This window comes from Seriola aureovittata, chromosome 11 (assembly GCF_021018895.1).
Source record: "Seriola aureovittata isolate HTS-2021-v1 ecotype China chromosome 11, ASM2101889v1, whole genome shotgun sequence".
NCBI lineage: Eukaryota > Metazoa > Chordata > Actinopteri > Carangiformes > Carangidae > Seriola > Seriola aureovittata.
The window spans coordinates 17517929-17531915 of record NC_079374.1 but is presented as its reverse complement, the minus strand read 5'-3'; the positions used below and the strand labels follow the sequence as shown (position 1 = coordinate 17531915).

Below are 13987 nucleotides of genomic sequence, written 5' to 3'. Positions count from 1 at the left end.
GTTGATCAAATCAGACAACTTACAGATGTCCTTTCAGCTTTGAAGATGGACTCAGACAAGCAGGGAAGTGGGTCCATGAGTCCAGACAGCATTGGATCAGAGAAACGTCCAGAGGAGTTTTTTGAGCCCCAGGTCCAAGGGTTCTTTGCTGGTGAACGAGTTGTACCAGAGAGCCCCACCATGGATATGCCGTCCTTTGTACCTCAAAATGTTCAAAACCAAGCCAAAGAATCTGCCAGATCTCTCACGCTTCAGCCTCCATATGGTGAACCAATCACAGTGTCAGAGAAGCAGCCGTCAGTGGAGGTGGTGGAGTTCAGCAGCATTGGTGCACCTTCTGACTTTTCTTCAATGGGAGTCAAAGTTCAAGAAGGAGACTCAATGAGAGACACAAGAGACAGATCTGGCATGTCAGCATATTTTGAAACATCAACTGTTGAGGCTGATGAGGGTAAGGGTGAAGGTTATTACGAACTGAGCACAGCTGGTGAAGAGAAGAGTACAACTGATTCCGGGTCTCAGGAGATCAGTTACAGCACACTAGCTGAAGCCCAGGATAAACCTGAAACCAAAAAAAGTACACCAGAAGACACTGGAGTGTTCACACTTCCCGACAGGAGTAATGAATGCCGACTTTCCCCGGGTAAACTGGCCTTAGAGCAGAGGAGTTACTCTCTTAACATCACCATTGGAGCAATGGATCAGAGTGGCCAGGGCAAACCTAGGAACTTCTCCCCACTGGCCACAGATATCATGTCATACACTAGTGGAAGTCTAGATGAGTCAGCAGACTACCTCCCAGTCACTACACCCTCTGTGGATAAGCCTCCATCCTTCCCTCCCCTGATCCTGGAGACTGCAGCTTCCATCACTTCAGATTCCTCATCTCCTCCAAGGACCACTGAACCAGTCTCAAAACACAGCCCTGAACCAGAGTCACCAGAATCACCGCAGCCCCCTAAAAATGCCTATAAAAATGGCACAGTGATGGCACAAGACTTACCTGAGATGTTGGACCTTGCTGGTACCCGTTCAAGACTGGCATCAGAAAACACTGACCCAGAAATTATCCGGAGAAAGTCAATTCAAGCTGATGTCCCTGCCTTTGCTGACGACCCATTGGCTAGCCTAGTGTCAGGGGAACAGAGTCCTGGGGCCAGAAAAAGTGAAAGCCAGCTAGAGGAGATGGGCTATTGTGTGTTCAGTGAATATTCAGGGCCCATGCCATCTCCTGCAGATGTATTTAGCCCTACAGACACTTCTGGACAGGTCTTCACCCCCTCAGTTCTGGAGGAGAAAGTGGCTGAGCAGGCAAGGAAATTAGCCGTCAGAGACACATCTGTGGAGGACAAGAGCCAGCCGTCAAGAGCTGCTGAAGTCACTGAGGAGAAAGACCAGAAGCAGGTAGAGAGAAAAGCTTCTGTTGAAGAAAAAGGCAAGGAGATTGTAGATGGTCAGCTGACTAAATCTGCAAGTGAGCAGGAGAAACCACCTGCTCAGCCAACTGAGTCCTTTGTGACACCAACGGTCACTGTGACTCTAGAAGAAGGAGGGAGGTCACTGAGTGAGACTGAACGACAAGCCAGTGGCGAAGGCTCAGCATCTGAAACTGAGATTGCTGACTACGAGAGGCAGATCCGCAAATTAGAGATGGAGGACAGGCCCCTCAGTTTGGAGGAGGAACGAGAACTGCAGGAGCTTCGGGAGAAGGTGAAGCTGGTCCACCAGGAGGCCTATGAGGAAGTGGATGCTGAAGATGTCTACCAGTTGACCGGAGTGGCCAAGGACCGTATTGCCAGGCCAGTGAAAACTTCACCTGCTTCATCTGTGGAGAGCAACATCGATGATGACAAGCTGCTCTCCCCAGTGCTCTCACCTTCCAAGCTTAAACAAAGAGAGGTTTATGGCTCCCCAAAAAGAACACCTTCACCAGTGTTAGGAATAAACAAAGAGGAGAAAGTGAAAGTGGAATTAGAAAGAAACTTGAAAGAAGAGCAAGAGAGGGAAGCAGCTGAGAAGAAAATGAAAGAAGAGGCGGAGAAAAACAAAAAAGAAATGAAAGAGAGAGAAGAGCGTGAAAGGAGAGAGAAAGAGGAAAGAGAGAAAGAAGAGGCAGAGAGGATACTGAGGGAAGAAAAAGAACGGAAGGAAAAGGGACAGAAAGAGCAAGAGATGAAAGAGAAATTAGAGAAAGAGAAGAAAGAGAAAGATGAGAGAGAGAAGAAAGAGAAAGAAGAGAGAGAGAAGAAAGAAAGGGAAAGAATGGAACAAGAGGAGCGAGAAAAAATAGAAAGAGAGGAAAAAGAAAGAATAGAGAAAGAGTTGAGGGAGAAGGAAGAGAAAGAAAAAGTAGAGAAGGAACTAAAAGAGAAGGAAGAGAAAGAAAAGAAAGAGAGGGAACTAAAGGAGAAGGAGGAGAAAGAAAAGCTAGAAAGGGAAATAAAAGAGAAAGAAGTGAAAGAAAAACTAGAGAGGGAACTAAAAGAGAAGGAAGAAAAAGAAAAGCTAGAGAGGGAACTAAAAGAGAAGGAAGAGAAAGAAAAGCTAGAGAGGGAACTAAAAGAGAAGGAAGAGAAAGAAAAGAAAGAGAGGGAACTAAAAGAGAGGGAAGAGAAAGAAAGGGAACTGAAAGAGAAAGAAAAGCTAGAGAGGGAACTAAAGGAGAAGGAAGAGAGAGAAAAGAAAGAGAGGGAACTAAAAGAGAGGGAAGAGAAAGAAAAGATAGAGAGGGAACTGAAAGAGAAGGAAGAGAAAGAAAAGATACAGAGGGAACTGAAAGAGAAGGAAGAGAAAGAAAAGATAGAGAGGGAACTGAAAGAGAAGGAAGAGAAAGAAAAGATAGAGAGGGAACTGAAAGAGAAGGAAGAGAAAGAAAAGAAAGAGAGCGAAGAGAAAGAAAAGAAAGAGAGCGAACTGAAAGAGAAGGAAGAGAAAGAGAAAGTGGCTGAGGTGGACAAAACGGTTGCAGACAAGCCTCAAGAGATAGCGAGACAACCAGAGGAAAAAGTAGCCTTGACACCTGCTGAAAAAGAAGCTGAAAAACCTGTGGAGGCTGAGCAGGAGGAAGAGGGAGGTGAGGAAGACATGTTAGAGAAAGCAGGGGCAGGAGCTGGGGCAGCGGGAATGAAAGAGATCCCAGAGACCCGTGCTGCCATCGAATCAGTGGTGACAGTTGAAGACGATTTCATCACTGTGGTCCAGACCATCGATGAAGCAGATGAGCCGGGACACAGTGTTCGTTTCTCGGCTCCTCCTGAGGCTGAAGGCCTTTGTGTCGGTGCCCGGAAGGAGGAAGACGAGGAAGACGAGGAATCTGTGGAGTTAGCCCAAGAAGCAGACATGGAGGCTGCCAGTCTAGAGGAGGTGGGTGATGTTCCTGAGACCCCTGCCTCCCCCGAGAAGGAGGCTCAAACCATAGAAACAGAAGAACCAACAGAAAGCTATGATAGAGATGAGACCACAATGGACGACTCCATCCTGGACAGCTCCTGGGTTGACACACAAGGTGAGATCTCATTGGTGGCTTCGCTTCTGATCTTTTTCCCGTTTCTTCCTCCTTCTGCCTTAAATAAACAAATTGAATTCTGTTTTATATTTTTCATGTCCTGTTTTTCCACATTGCAGATGATGATAAGAGTATGTTAACAGAGCAGATTGAGCCTTTGCCCAAGGTGCCCAGCCCAGTCAAAAAGCTTGGTGTGGTCCCGAACAAACAGACACAACAGAAGAAGCCAGAGAAACAGGAGAAGCTGGTCAAACCAAAGACCAAAGGAGGGCGGGCTAGAGGTCGAATCTCCACACCAGAACGCAAACCTGTCCGCAAAGAACCTGTCTACATCCCTAGAGAGGAAGTCAAGAAGAAAAAAGGTTCTTGTTATTTTGTTTTCCTTTTGATTTCTTGTGATTTATTTCGTACCTACACAACTGTTTGTGTCACTAAAAAACTGCAGTCTGAATATCTCACTAACACAGTGATTTGAGTTCTTTATACAGCAGCACTTCATATTTTTACCATGGTTCAGCATCAGTCTCTGCTTATTGTTGTCTCTCTGCTTTTGTTAATGACCCTGTTTCCTTTGATAATGTAGCTGTGATAAGGAAGACTGAGCTTTCCAAAAAAATGGAGAGTCAGTCTCAATCCCCAATTAAGAGGAGCATGATGAAATCAGCTGTTCGCGAGACCCGCTCCACCCAGCACCACTCCTGCCCCAGAAGGAGAACCACAGGTGACACATTGCCTCGGTCTATCACACAACTGGTGCTATCTGCAGGAGAGTCACCAGAAGACCAGTTCTCACTACATTTTACCTCCACTCTCAGCTTCCATTTGGTTTTAGCATCCATTTTGTTTCAGTGGTTTGTTTTTGTCATGCAGGTTTCATTGTATTCGAACACAATAAAAATTTACTGCCATACTTGTTTCATTTGGTTTCATTTATCTTTTTTGTTTTTTTGTTTTGTGTTGTTTTTTGCTCACTTTCTCTGTTCCATGAAGAGTAACTTAACACCAAGCTGCAAAGCACTGTTTCACTGACATCCTCTGCTTTAAAGTTTGTATATATGTGCGCTCAGATGTGTGCTTCATGTATCTGTAACCACACCTAACAGATTTCAAGCTGCACTTTACACGTCACTACTGCGAGGTCAATAAAAACAAAAAAAAAGTTATTTCAAATATTTTGAAGCTTTGTCTGATGATCACGGACACTTTGTTTGGTCATAAAAACCAATAAAACCTTTCTGACCCCTTTGGTCTTTTTTAAGAATTACATATCCACTCTACCACAAGCTTATTTCAACCTATGGTTGCCAGGCAACTAGTAATCCATGGTTTTGCTCTATGGGACCTGATACTATAAAGACCCTATGATGCTGCACTGTCCCAGAGGCAGTTTGCACTTCATTTCCCCCTGACAGACTGAATTCTGTGTCATTGATGATGAAAGCCCAGTATACAGCTGCACTGCCCCAATTAGATTTTTTTCCAGCATTGCCTTACATAATACAATATCCTCTATTCTGTGTGATATCTTGCCAAATCTTTGCAGAACAGAGCTCACAAGGGGGCAGCAACCCACTCCCGCAGAGCATTTGATTTGTCATATAGCTAACAATGCCAAATGTTTACAAAGTTGGATGTATATATTTTTATATTCCTGTTCCTATGCAAACCACATATCCTCAACAGGATAAAAATATGGTGATAATCTCCCAAAGTGGCAAATGTCAAAGGCTCTCACTTGTTCTCCTCCTATGTATGAAAGTTAATACATGTATTCTGTGTGAGTATTTTGATTTCCCTGAAATCCTGTTTCTCTGTCTGTCTGTCCCTTAGAGGCCCTACCAGACAGTCGTCAGCCTCTCAGTGTTGCAAGACAGTCTCGCGACACAGCATCGGTGAGTATACTCCACCAGCCTAACAATGACGTAACCTCTGTCTCCAGAACCTCTCAGAGAAAAATATAAAGATTTACTGACAAAGAGCCTAAATCAACAGTCGGGTTTGTGTTAGAACCACGGAATAAACACCAAGGAATAAACACCAATCAGGAGAAACTGACACTGATGACAGAACCTGAAACTCCTAAACGAGCTGACTGACTGCTCAGTCACCAGAAAACTGTACTTTCCAACATTAGATCTACTGTCTCTTTCATTGTTATTGGTGTCTGTGACAGATTTCAAACCTTTAGCTCTTGCTTGGACTGTAATAACATGGAACTCGAGTACGCAAGTTGCCTTGTGCATCGTTAGTGCTTAAACTGAAACAATACCACATTAATGAAGCAGAATAATTACCTTAGAATTAAGATTCATTAAAAATCTGTTACATATTTCTCTCTTGTGACTTCCAGAGCAACCTAATGATCCATTCAGATAAACACATCACTTACGGTTTAAACCAGTGCTGTGTGCCTTCTTTCTGAGTCCCAATCGCTGCATGAAAAACAGTACATTGCAGTCTATATTAACACCACTTTTCCTTCGTATTGAATGAAAAAAATATTTATGTTGGTCGATTGCTGTTGCTTTTTGTTTGCTATTGTTGCCTTGTTTAATGGGTTTTTGAACAAGTAGATAAGACAGATCCATTTAGAATGTTTTTTTTTTTTTAACTGAGTGGGTGTTGAATCACCCTGTGACATTTCACCAGCGGCTGTGGTCGTGACTCCATTTTACTCCTCCACCATGGTAATGACAGTTATTGTGTCTAAAATAACACGGTTTCTGCATTTCTTAAATGTCATGTCATTACAGCATACTGTGTAGTGTATTCTGTCACTTTGAGCCCACATTATATTCCACTTTTGATTTACACTCTCTATTTAAAGTCTACAAATACATCTGTTACTGTGGTCTGCAGTGTAACTTGAAATCTTGCATGGGCATGGTGAACAGTATCTTTGTTTTTTGTTTGTATTTTAATGGATGAACACAGTGTTTACATTTCTTTGTTATATGTTCAAAATGAATGTGCATGAATGCCTGTTTTGTTGATCATTAGATGCTAAGCACACAAGATCTGGTGTTAATATCTCATTCCTCATCCTACAAAGCGTACATCAGATCTTTTGCACTGATAATGCATGTTGAAGCACTGTTATTTTCACCACTCTTTTGTCACCCTATGTCCTGTATTTGGTGCCATGCTACTCACCCACCGGGCGGCATCATTGTGCCATCTCAGTGCCATGCCCATCGTTTGCCACTAACAAAGATCCCCACCTCCATATCCAGAGTGACTGCCTCATTAGATAGACCTCGCCCATCCTCAGCAGAGCTTCTAGGCTCCCCAGTATTACAGAGACTCAGAGCCAAGGTAGGTGGTTGGTAGAGCAGCACTGTAGCTGCAGGTCTGACGTTCTGGCGTTCTGAAAAGATCCACATTAACATGATTTGTTTACAACTTACTTCCATTTTGTAATATTTTGCGCGTAAACCTGTTTCACCTCCTATAAAAAATCAATCACAGGCCTAAGGATTTTCATCTTGTCTCTGGTGTGTGCCAACAGGACGGAGGATCACGAAGCCCAGACAAGAGGTCCTCCCTGCCGCGGCACGGCTCCATTCTGAGTCGCCGTGGGTACCATGACCACGAGGAGAGTTCCACCTCCATCACCAGCTCTGGCTCCACTGCTCCCCGCAGACCCACATGTAGGCTCCAGCTCCTTTAATCAACTCACTTTACAAAGAATCAGTATTCGGGTGGCATTAGGTAGCCTAAAACCAACATCCACCAGTGGGAGTCAAAACAACACTGATTCAACCAATATAACTTTTCAAAAGCATATATTATACCAAAGCAGATAAATGATTGCTTTAATGTAAATATAAAGATCTTTAAGAAAAATGAAAAACACACGCCTGACATTTTATGTTCATATTCTAAGGGGATAAAAGCCTCTTCATTTTATTTAGGTATAATTTTGATTATTTTAACAAGCCCTAGCTTTAGTGTGCCAATGAGAGATGTGCATGGTGGAAATAAAATTGCCATTGTTTTATCTTTGCTCACACTATACCAAGATGTACTGTATGTACTTTCTCCTTGCTGTATTTTTATTTGCTTCACTCATTCTGTACTAATCAGATCAGAAGCTTATTCATGTTATTCTCTTGACCATCTCCGTGTAACAGTAGATCTCACTGTCTTTGATGTTTTATCAAAACATAACTTGCTTTAGTACAGATCCAGGTGAATGTAAGTGGGATTTGACTGCTTGCAAATCTCCCCCTTTTTTCTTCTTTGTTCTTGTAGCTAAATCTTAATCCTTTCCTCCTTTGCCTTCTGTAGCGTTTCGCCCTGAGATGAGGGCAGAGCATAGGACAGGACGAGCCCCTAGTATGACAGGTAGAAGGGATTTTCTATACCTCTGTCAGTGTTATAGCAAAACATTTTCTAAAGGATTATTGTAATGGATTGTGTTAGGCTGTACAAGTCTTAGTAAACTGGTACCTCAATGGATGTTCAGGTTAACACCAAACATCCGTAATGAGAAGTTCTTATTATAAAACATGTTAAATTATTTTTATGACAATTGCAATATAATACAGCACCTTTTTACCTTCAGCTCCCACTTTTACCCTTTAAATTCTTCCAACCAGTAACAGAATCAGTCCGCTCCCGTTCGGCTCGCAGTGGCCATTCCACCCCCCGTACTCCTGGCTCCACAGCCATCACCCCAGGGACCCCTCCCAGCTACTCATCATCCTCCAGGACCCCTGGAACCCCTCGCTCCCTCAGCTTGATTTCCCAGGAGAGGAAGGTGGCAGTAGTCCGCACCCCACCCAAGTCGCCTGCAACCACACCCAAGCAGCTTCGCATCATTAACCAGCCACTGCCTGACTTCAAGAATGTCAAGTCCAAGATCGGCTCCACAGAGAATATCAAGTACCAGCCCAAAGGAGGACAGGTGACACTCTTCTACCACACTTCCCCACAAAACCTGTAGCTTCTGACTAAATACTTGTTTATTTCTTTCACCTCTGCAATGCTGCATTCTTATTTATACTGGTTTTAATGTGTTTCTGTTTGTACAACGCATCTCTGTTTAACAATTACAGGGATAGATAGTCATTGAGAAGTTTATTTTTGTTAGTACAGGAAATATGCAGATATAAAGAACTATACCAGTTTCCCCTCAGGTCCATATACACCGATGAGTCACTACATTAAAACCAGTGACTACTTTTAATGTTGTGGCTGCTCGTTGTACATGTAGATCCGTGGGCTATATACCATTGGTATGCACCAAGGCCAGCATTAACAGGCTTGATACCAATTGGATTTTAAAGTGTCTCTTTGTGTAACATCTTCTGCCTTTTTCTTCTGCTTTGATATGCTTATTTCCCATGGCTCCTCTGACCCACCTGTGTCACACTCATAGTCTTTTTTAGTTTCTTAGTTGCTGCTTTCTACTGTTAGCCCTCCAGTCATCCTGCTGACTCACTAGTATAAAAGACAATGAGTGTTCTGTGGAAGAAAAAAAAAATGAAATTCTCAAAACCCTTTATTAAAAACAGACTGTTCACTTAAACTAAGAAGGTTAAGAATTAAAATGAATAATTTCACCATTTTACTAAAATTACAATCTACGAAATTATAGTAAAACTGAAAAAAATACCAAATTTCCTCAGACTTTCAAATACTTGAAGGTTCAAGGTAAGGGCTAGCATAGAACAACTCATTTAAAGCCATAACTTTTATATTAACACTGATTTAAATAATGATACTGATATTGAATACAAAGATCAGCTGTCCTTTAGAGTTTTAGCCACTTCCAGTTCATTGTTTGATTTTCCAGTCAGTATGGTGAACTCCTACTGGTGCCCCTGTATGCAACTATGGGCAGCTGTTCCTAGCATGTGAGCTCACACACATGATTACATGTTTCCTGCCCTGTGTGAAATGGCACAGAGCCAGACTAAAGGTGTCAGGGAAGAGAGCTGAGCATGTAGCAGGAAAACACATGTGACACAATGAACCAAACCAATACTAAAGGTTGACAAAAGATCCGGTTGTCCATGTTGCTCTGGATGTATAAAATAAGAAAGCAGTTGTTTGCTTATAGTATATCAAGGTTCTGTTGTTGTGGACTCTGCCTGCTGTTCCCTTTGTCAAAAATGGTTTAAACATTATTATGATCATACAAATAAAACACCAAATGTATCTCAGTTCAGATGGCTGTGTTGCCATTCATGGATCAATACTATGGATCCTGAGGATAAAAGCTGAGATGGGGAGTTTTTTAGTATGATTTCACCCTAATTTTTATATCGAAAAGAAGTAAAAATCAGGCCTCAATAATGTCAGATTTGTACTCATGTCATTTCGTGCCTCTTAATTAGCCATTTCTTTGGCCCCAAATTTCAATAAACAGAGAAGTGACCTGACTGTGACATCACATTGACTGTCAAAACTGTGAGCCATATTTGTCCCTTCAGTTCCTCTCCCCCAGGCTCTGTGAACTGAGCACAACACTTCTGCACAGCAGAAATCTGCATTTCAAATCATGTTTTCCGTTGCTGCACATAATCTGCATTAGCAGGGTGTTTGGGAGTGTATATCCTACAGTTTGACAAACATCTTGTTCTGAAACACAAAGTCAGCACTGCAACAGGAAGCATAGTAATGAAAACAGCAATGTGTCTGTAGCCATCAGCTCTTACAAGCCTCCACTGATGACCTGATTAGGAGTCTAAGCGCTTGGCTGACATCTTTATGACTTGCCAGGTCGCTGCACTGCTCTGTGCAGCCAGCCACAAAATAGGGAGGGATCATGTTCCAAACGCCTCCCTGTCATCTGCAGGAGAAATGGCCTGAGTGGAGTTTCTGTGCATGTTTGCATGTGTGTTTGTGTGTGCAAGCATGCATGCTGGGTCATAATCGGTGACAATGCTAAAGCTGGCAATGTTTCGCTTTTCATGCAAATCTCTTTTGGGTAATAGCTGTGCAGAGAGTAAGACAGATGACATTTAGTGTCAGGAATCTTACAAACTTTTATTCCAAGCTTTTACTTTGGGGGTGATTTTTTTTTTTTTTGGAGGATCGTGCAGCTTAATGTCACCTTATGCAGTGAGAGTATCTGTGAGAGTTTACCTTGACAGCGTAGGTAATCCAGTGTTCCCCACCAAGTGCTACATTGGAGTCTGTAGTCTTGTGGCTGTGAAAATGATTGGTTCATGATTGAGTCATAATTTTGGCCCACTGCGTGTCAGCTTATGTTTGGCTGTGAACATTAAACACTTTAAACGCATTTGTTACCTGTAACACAGGGTGTCCTGTAAGAGGGTTAGCTCCTCATTAGATGTACATGGCAATTTAAATGATTTCCTCCGTAATAACTTATGTCGAAAAAGTTTACTATGAACTGTGAATGGTGCGATAACTTGTTAGTCAAAAGATATTTGTTTAATGTTAATATAATTAATTTGTTCCAAATGGAGTTAAGCCAAGAAAGAATTGCATGTTTTAATAATACCAAAATGATGCAAGATGCATACAATGGCTTGTGCTAGCAAAGGTTGTGCTCAAAATCAATTAGACATCAACTCGGCCAACAGTAAAACATGTTAAATAGCTACAGTATGAACAACCCTAAAAGTAACATTTTGGATTCTCTACCATACAGATAATTTTTATGTGTAATGGTTTATTCATTAATGAACATTTAACAGCAGGATTAAGTAAAGTTTTTCATATATGATTCCAAAATACCTGCTGGTAGCAGTTAACAGAAATTACAGGATTTTGTACTGTTGCTACTTGATCAGGTGAGAACGGTAGGGTGGTAATCCTTAAGTTAACAAGATTCAGTCTCCCATTCCTCAGTACGCTTCTCCCTTTTTTTCCTCGACAGCTCTACATTTTGAAAGTGCAGTGAGAGATGGGTATACAATAGCCGCTTATAAGACTCTGAGTTCCAGCTCACGCAGTTAGAAAATTTAGAATATAAAGAAGCTGGTTCAGTCATGGTCCTCCTCTCAACCCACATGTCTGTCTTGTGTCGCTTGTGACTGAAATATTACTGAACTGTTCATCAGTAGCATAAAGCTATTGTCACGATAAGCTCCTATTTCCAGAGTGTGAAAAAGAACAGTCGTGTTTTGAGCTCAATTCCCATTAAGCTTTCAGCTGGATTTCAGTTTGGACGATAAAATTCTTTAAATACACAGTTTTATTTTAGTCACACATAAAATACAAGTAACCCCTTCCATATGACAGTAAAATACTTCCCTCCTTACCTTTGGTAGTCGCAAGCAGGTCCAAGTAGTTCCTATGTCCAAGCAGCTCCTGTAGTGAGCCTCCCTCAGCCACTGACCTGTCCATTGATTGTCCTCATAGAAGCACAACGACCAAAATATGCCAACAGAGGCCAAACACAGGGCCTCTTGGATCTGGAAGTCAGTGCTGCGCCTCATCTCCGTTACTCTGTGTCTGTCAGGGGCACAGAGTGTGACCTGGACCCAAGACCTGCTGGTACACCTCAGCACTGTTAAATATGGCACAGTGTGTTTTAGGGCCTGGATACGAGTGTGCAACTGAAAGAATGAAACACAATGATAACAGTAAACAATGATGAATTTGAAAGACTATTCTTGATGGATTAAATTAGCATTTTGATGAGGCATAAAGCCCAAGTAAATAAAAAAAAAATATTAAATGAGATAACTCAATTTGTCAAATTATAACTCTTAACTTTTTCTTTACATGATGAATTAATATTTGAGTTTTCAATATTTAATAAAGTCCAACACACAGAACAGCAGCAGGAGCTGTTCTGTTTAGGCAGGAGTCACGTGTGGGATCAAGCCAATCAGAGATCCTGCCCTGTGGGTTAGAATTGATTTGATCTAAAGGTGCTTACACGAATATAAGGGATCCATAGTTCTCAAGAAATTGTTTTTTAACAATTTAAGGAACGCACCAAGTTTCCGAGACGTTTTTCAACTTAAACTTGATGGGAGTGAAAAAATAAAGTGTAAGTGGTGGAACTTGTAGATGCTCCACAGGTAAACACAGCAGTAAAATAAAAATTAAAAATGTCAATATCCAGAAAGGGTTATTGAAAATGATACAAATTTAGTCAGCATCTTTTCTTTTGATATAATGCTAGTGATTTATTTATTATAATATTTTTTCATTATTGTGCTGAAGTTTTACCACAGAGAACTGGAGCAAATAATCAATGTGGCTGATAGATGATTAATGGGCCAACTTCCCAAAAACCTGGTGTATTTGTTTTTTTTTACACATTAAATGGTAATGTCGCATTAACACAAGGTAAATGATGCTCATGATCAACATCTCTCATGCACACTAATTCTTTAAGACTTATTTCATACTTCACATTTTTCAATTCATTGTTCATCACTATCCTGTGGTAGTCTTATAACTAAGTATTGAATCCCATCCACCATGTAAGAGGTCCATGCTATCTGTGTATTTCTCCATAGAATCATATATTAAACAAGAAGGTGGACGTCAGTCACATACTATCAAAATGCAGTTCCAAGGATAATCTGAAGCATTCTCCCGGTGAAGCCAATGTATGTACCCTTCCATCTTTACCCTCCTTGATTGAGGAAATGGGTGATGGCCATATTTAATTCTTGTTTGTCAGTCTGTCTGAAAAAATCCCACTGCATAGTTTGATTAAAAGTTAAGTTACATGCAGCAAGCTGCTTCTTGTTGTGCTGTGCCTGGCTGCATATATAGCTATCTTTGTGGTCTAGTATCGTAGTACTTCAGTTTGTATTTTACCCTGAAATCCTCCTTTCCCACTTGTGTATTGATTCTCACGCTTGAAACTCAGATATGATTCATTATCTCCCTTTTCACTTTCAGTTTGTGGGTAACAAAGGCCACTTTTAAATCTTAGTTGTACAAATGTTATCATATTTTACTCACATACCCATAAGCCGCCAGAAAAGCACAGCAACTGGTAGGTCAGCTCCTGATGTTAGCCACCTCCTTGCCATGAGAGCGGTGCCATAAACCCCAGAATAACTCAGCTCTCTGGCACCAAGGTGGCCTGATGGTTAGAGAGTGCCAGATGACCAAAGCCATGTGTTGGCAAACGTCTGCTGTGCTCAAGTGTACCTCAGTAAGACACTTAAAGTCCCGCTGATAGAGGGGGCTAAATAAGAAGGAAATGTGCCTGTGCCACTGTGATTGTTAAATTTAAATTAATTTTTCCATTAAATCTCGTTCATCATACTACACATCTTAGGTCTGGTATCTGAGTCTGACAGTTATTTCACATTGTCTTGTTACACCTGTTGTAGATTGTCCCAGAGACTAATAGTGGGTCTACCATTTAGTTAATTGTGTTCTTTCTTACCCTAGAAATGGCTCTGATTCCCATTTCACCGGGGGTGTTAGTTTGTTTCATGTATAATGTTTGACTCTAGATGTTGCCCAGATGAACATTTATAAAAGTAAATTTCGAGACAAAGTAAAATTTTGCTTCATTTTTCGTGCTCC

At 41.5% G+C, this 13987-nt stretch overlaps 1 protein-coding gene across 12 annotated transcripts in view; it reads left to right on the top strand.

Annotated features, from left to right (window-relative positions):
- map2 (microtubule-associated protein 2) overlaps positions 1-13987 on the top strand; it is a 95015-nt gene that overhangs the window by 70729 nt on the left and 10299 nt on the right. For 10 of the 12 annotated variants that reach the window (XM_056388783.1, XM_056388780.1, XM_056388773.1 and 7 more), the window contains 8 exons: positions 38-3505; positions 3625-3867; positions 4089-4226; positions 5336-5397; positions 7014-7155; positions 7796-7852; positions 8107-8414; positions 12958-13050. In XM_056388783.1, coding sequence (XP_056244758.1) covers positions 38-3505; positions 3625-3867; positions 4089-4226; positions 5336-5397; positions 7014-7155; positions 7796-7852; positions 8107-8414; positions 12958-13050 — 4511 coding nt within the window. The remainder of the gene's footprint in view (positions 1-37; positions 3506-3624; positions 3868-4088; positions 4227-5335; positions 5398-7013; positions 7156-7795; positions 7853-8106; positions 8415-12957; positions 13051-13987) is intronic. The other 2 variants (XM_056388781.1, XM_056388782.1) reach the window with 1 other exon arrangement.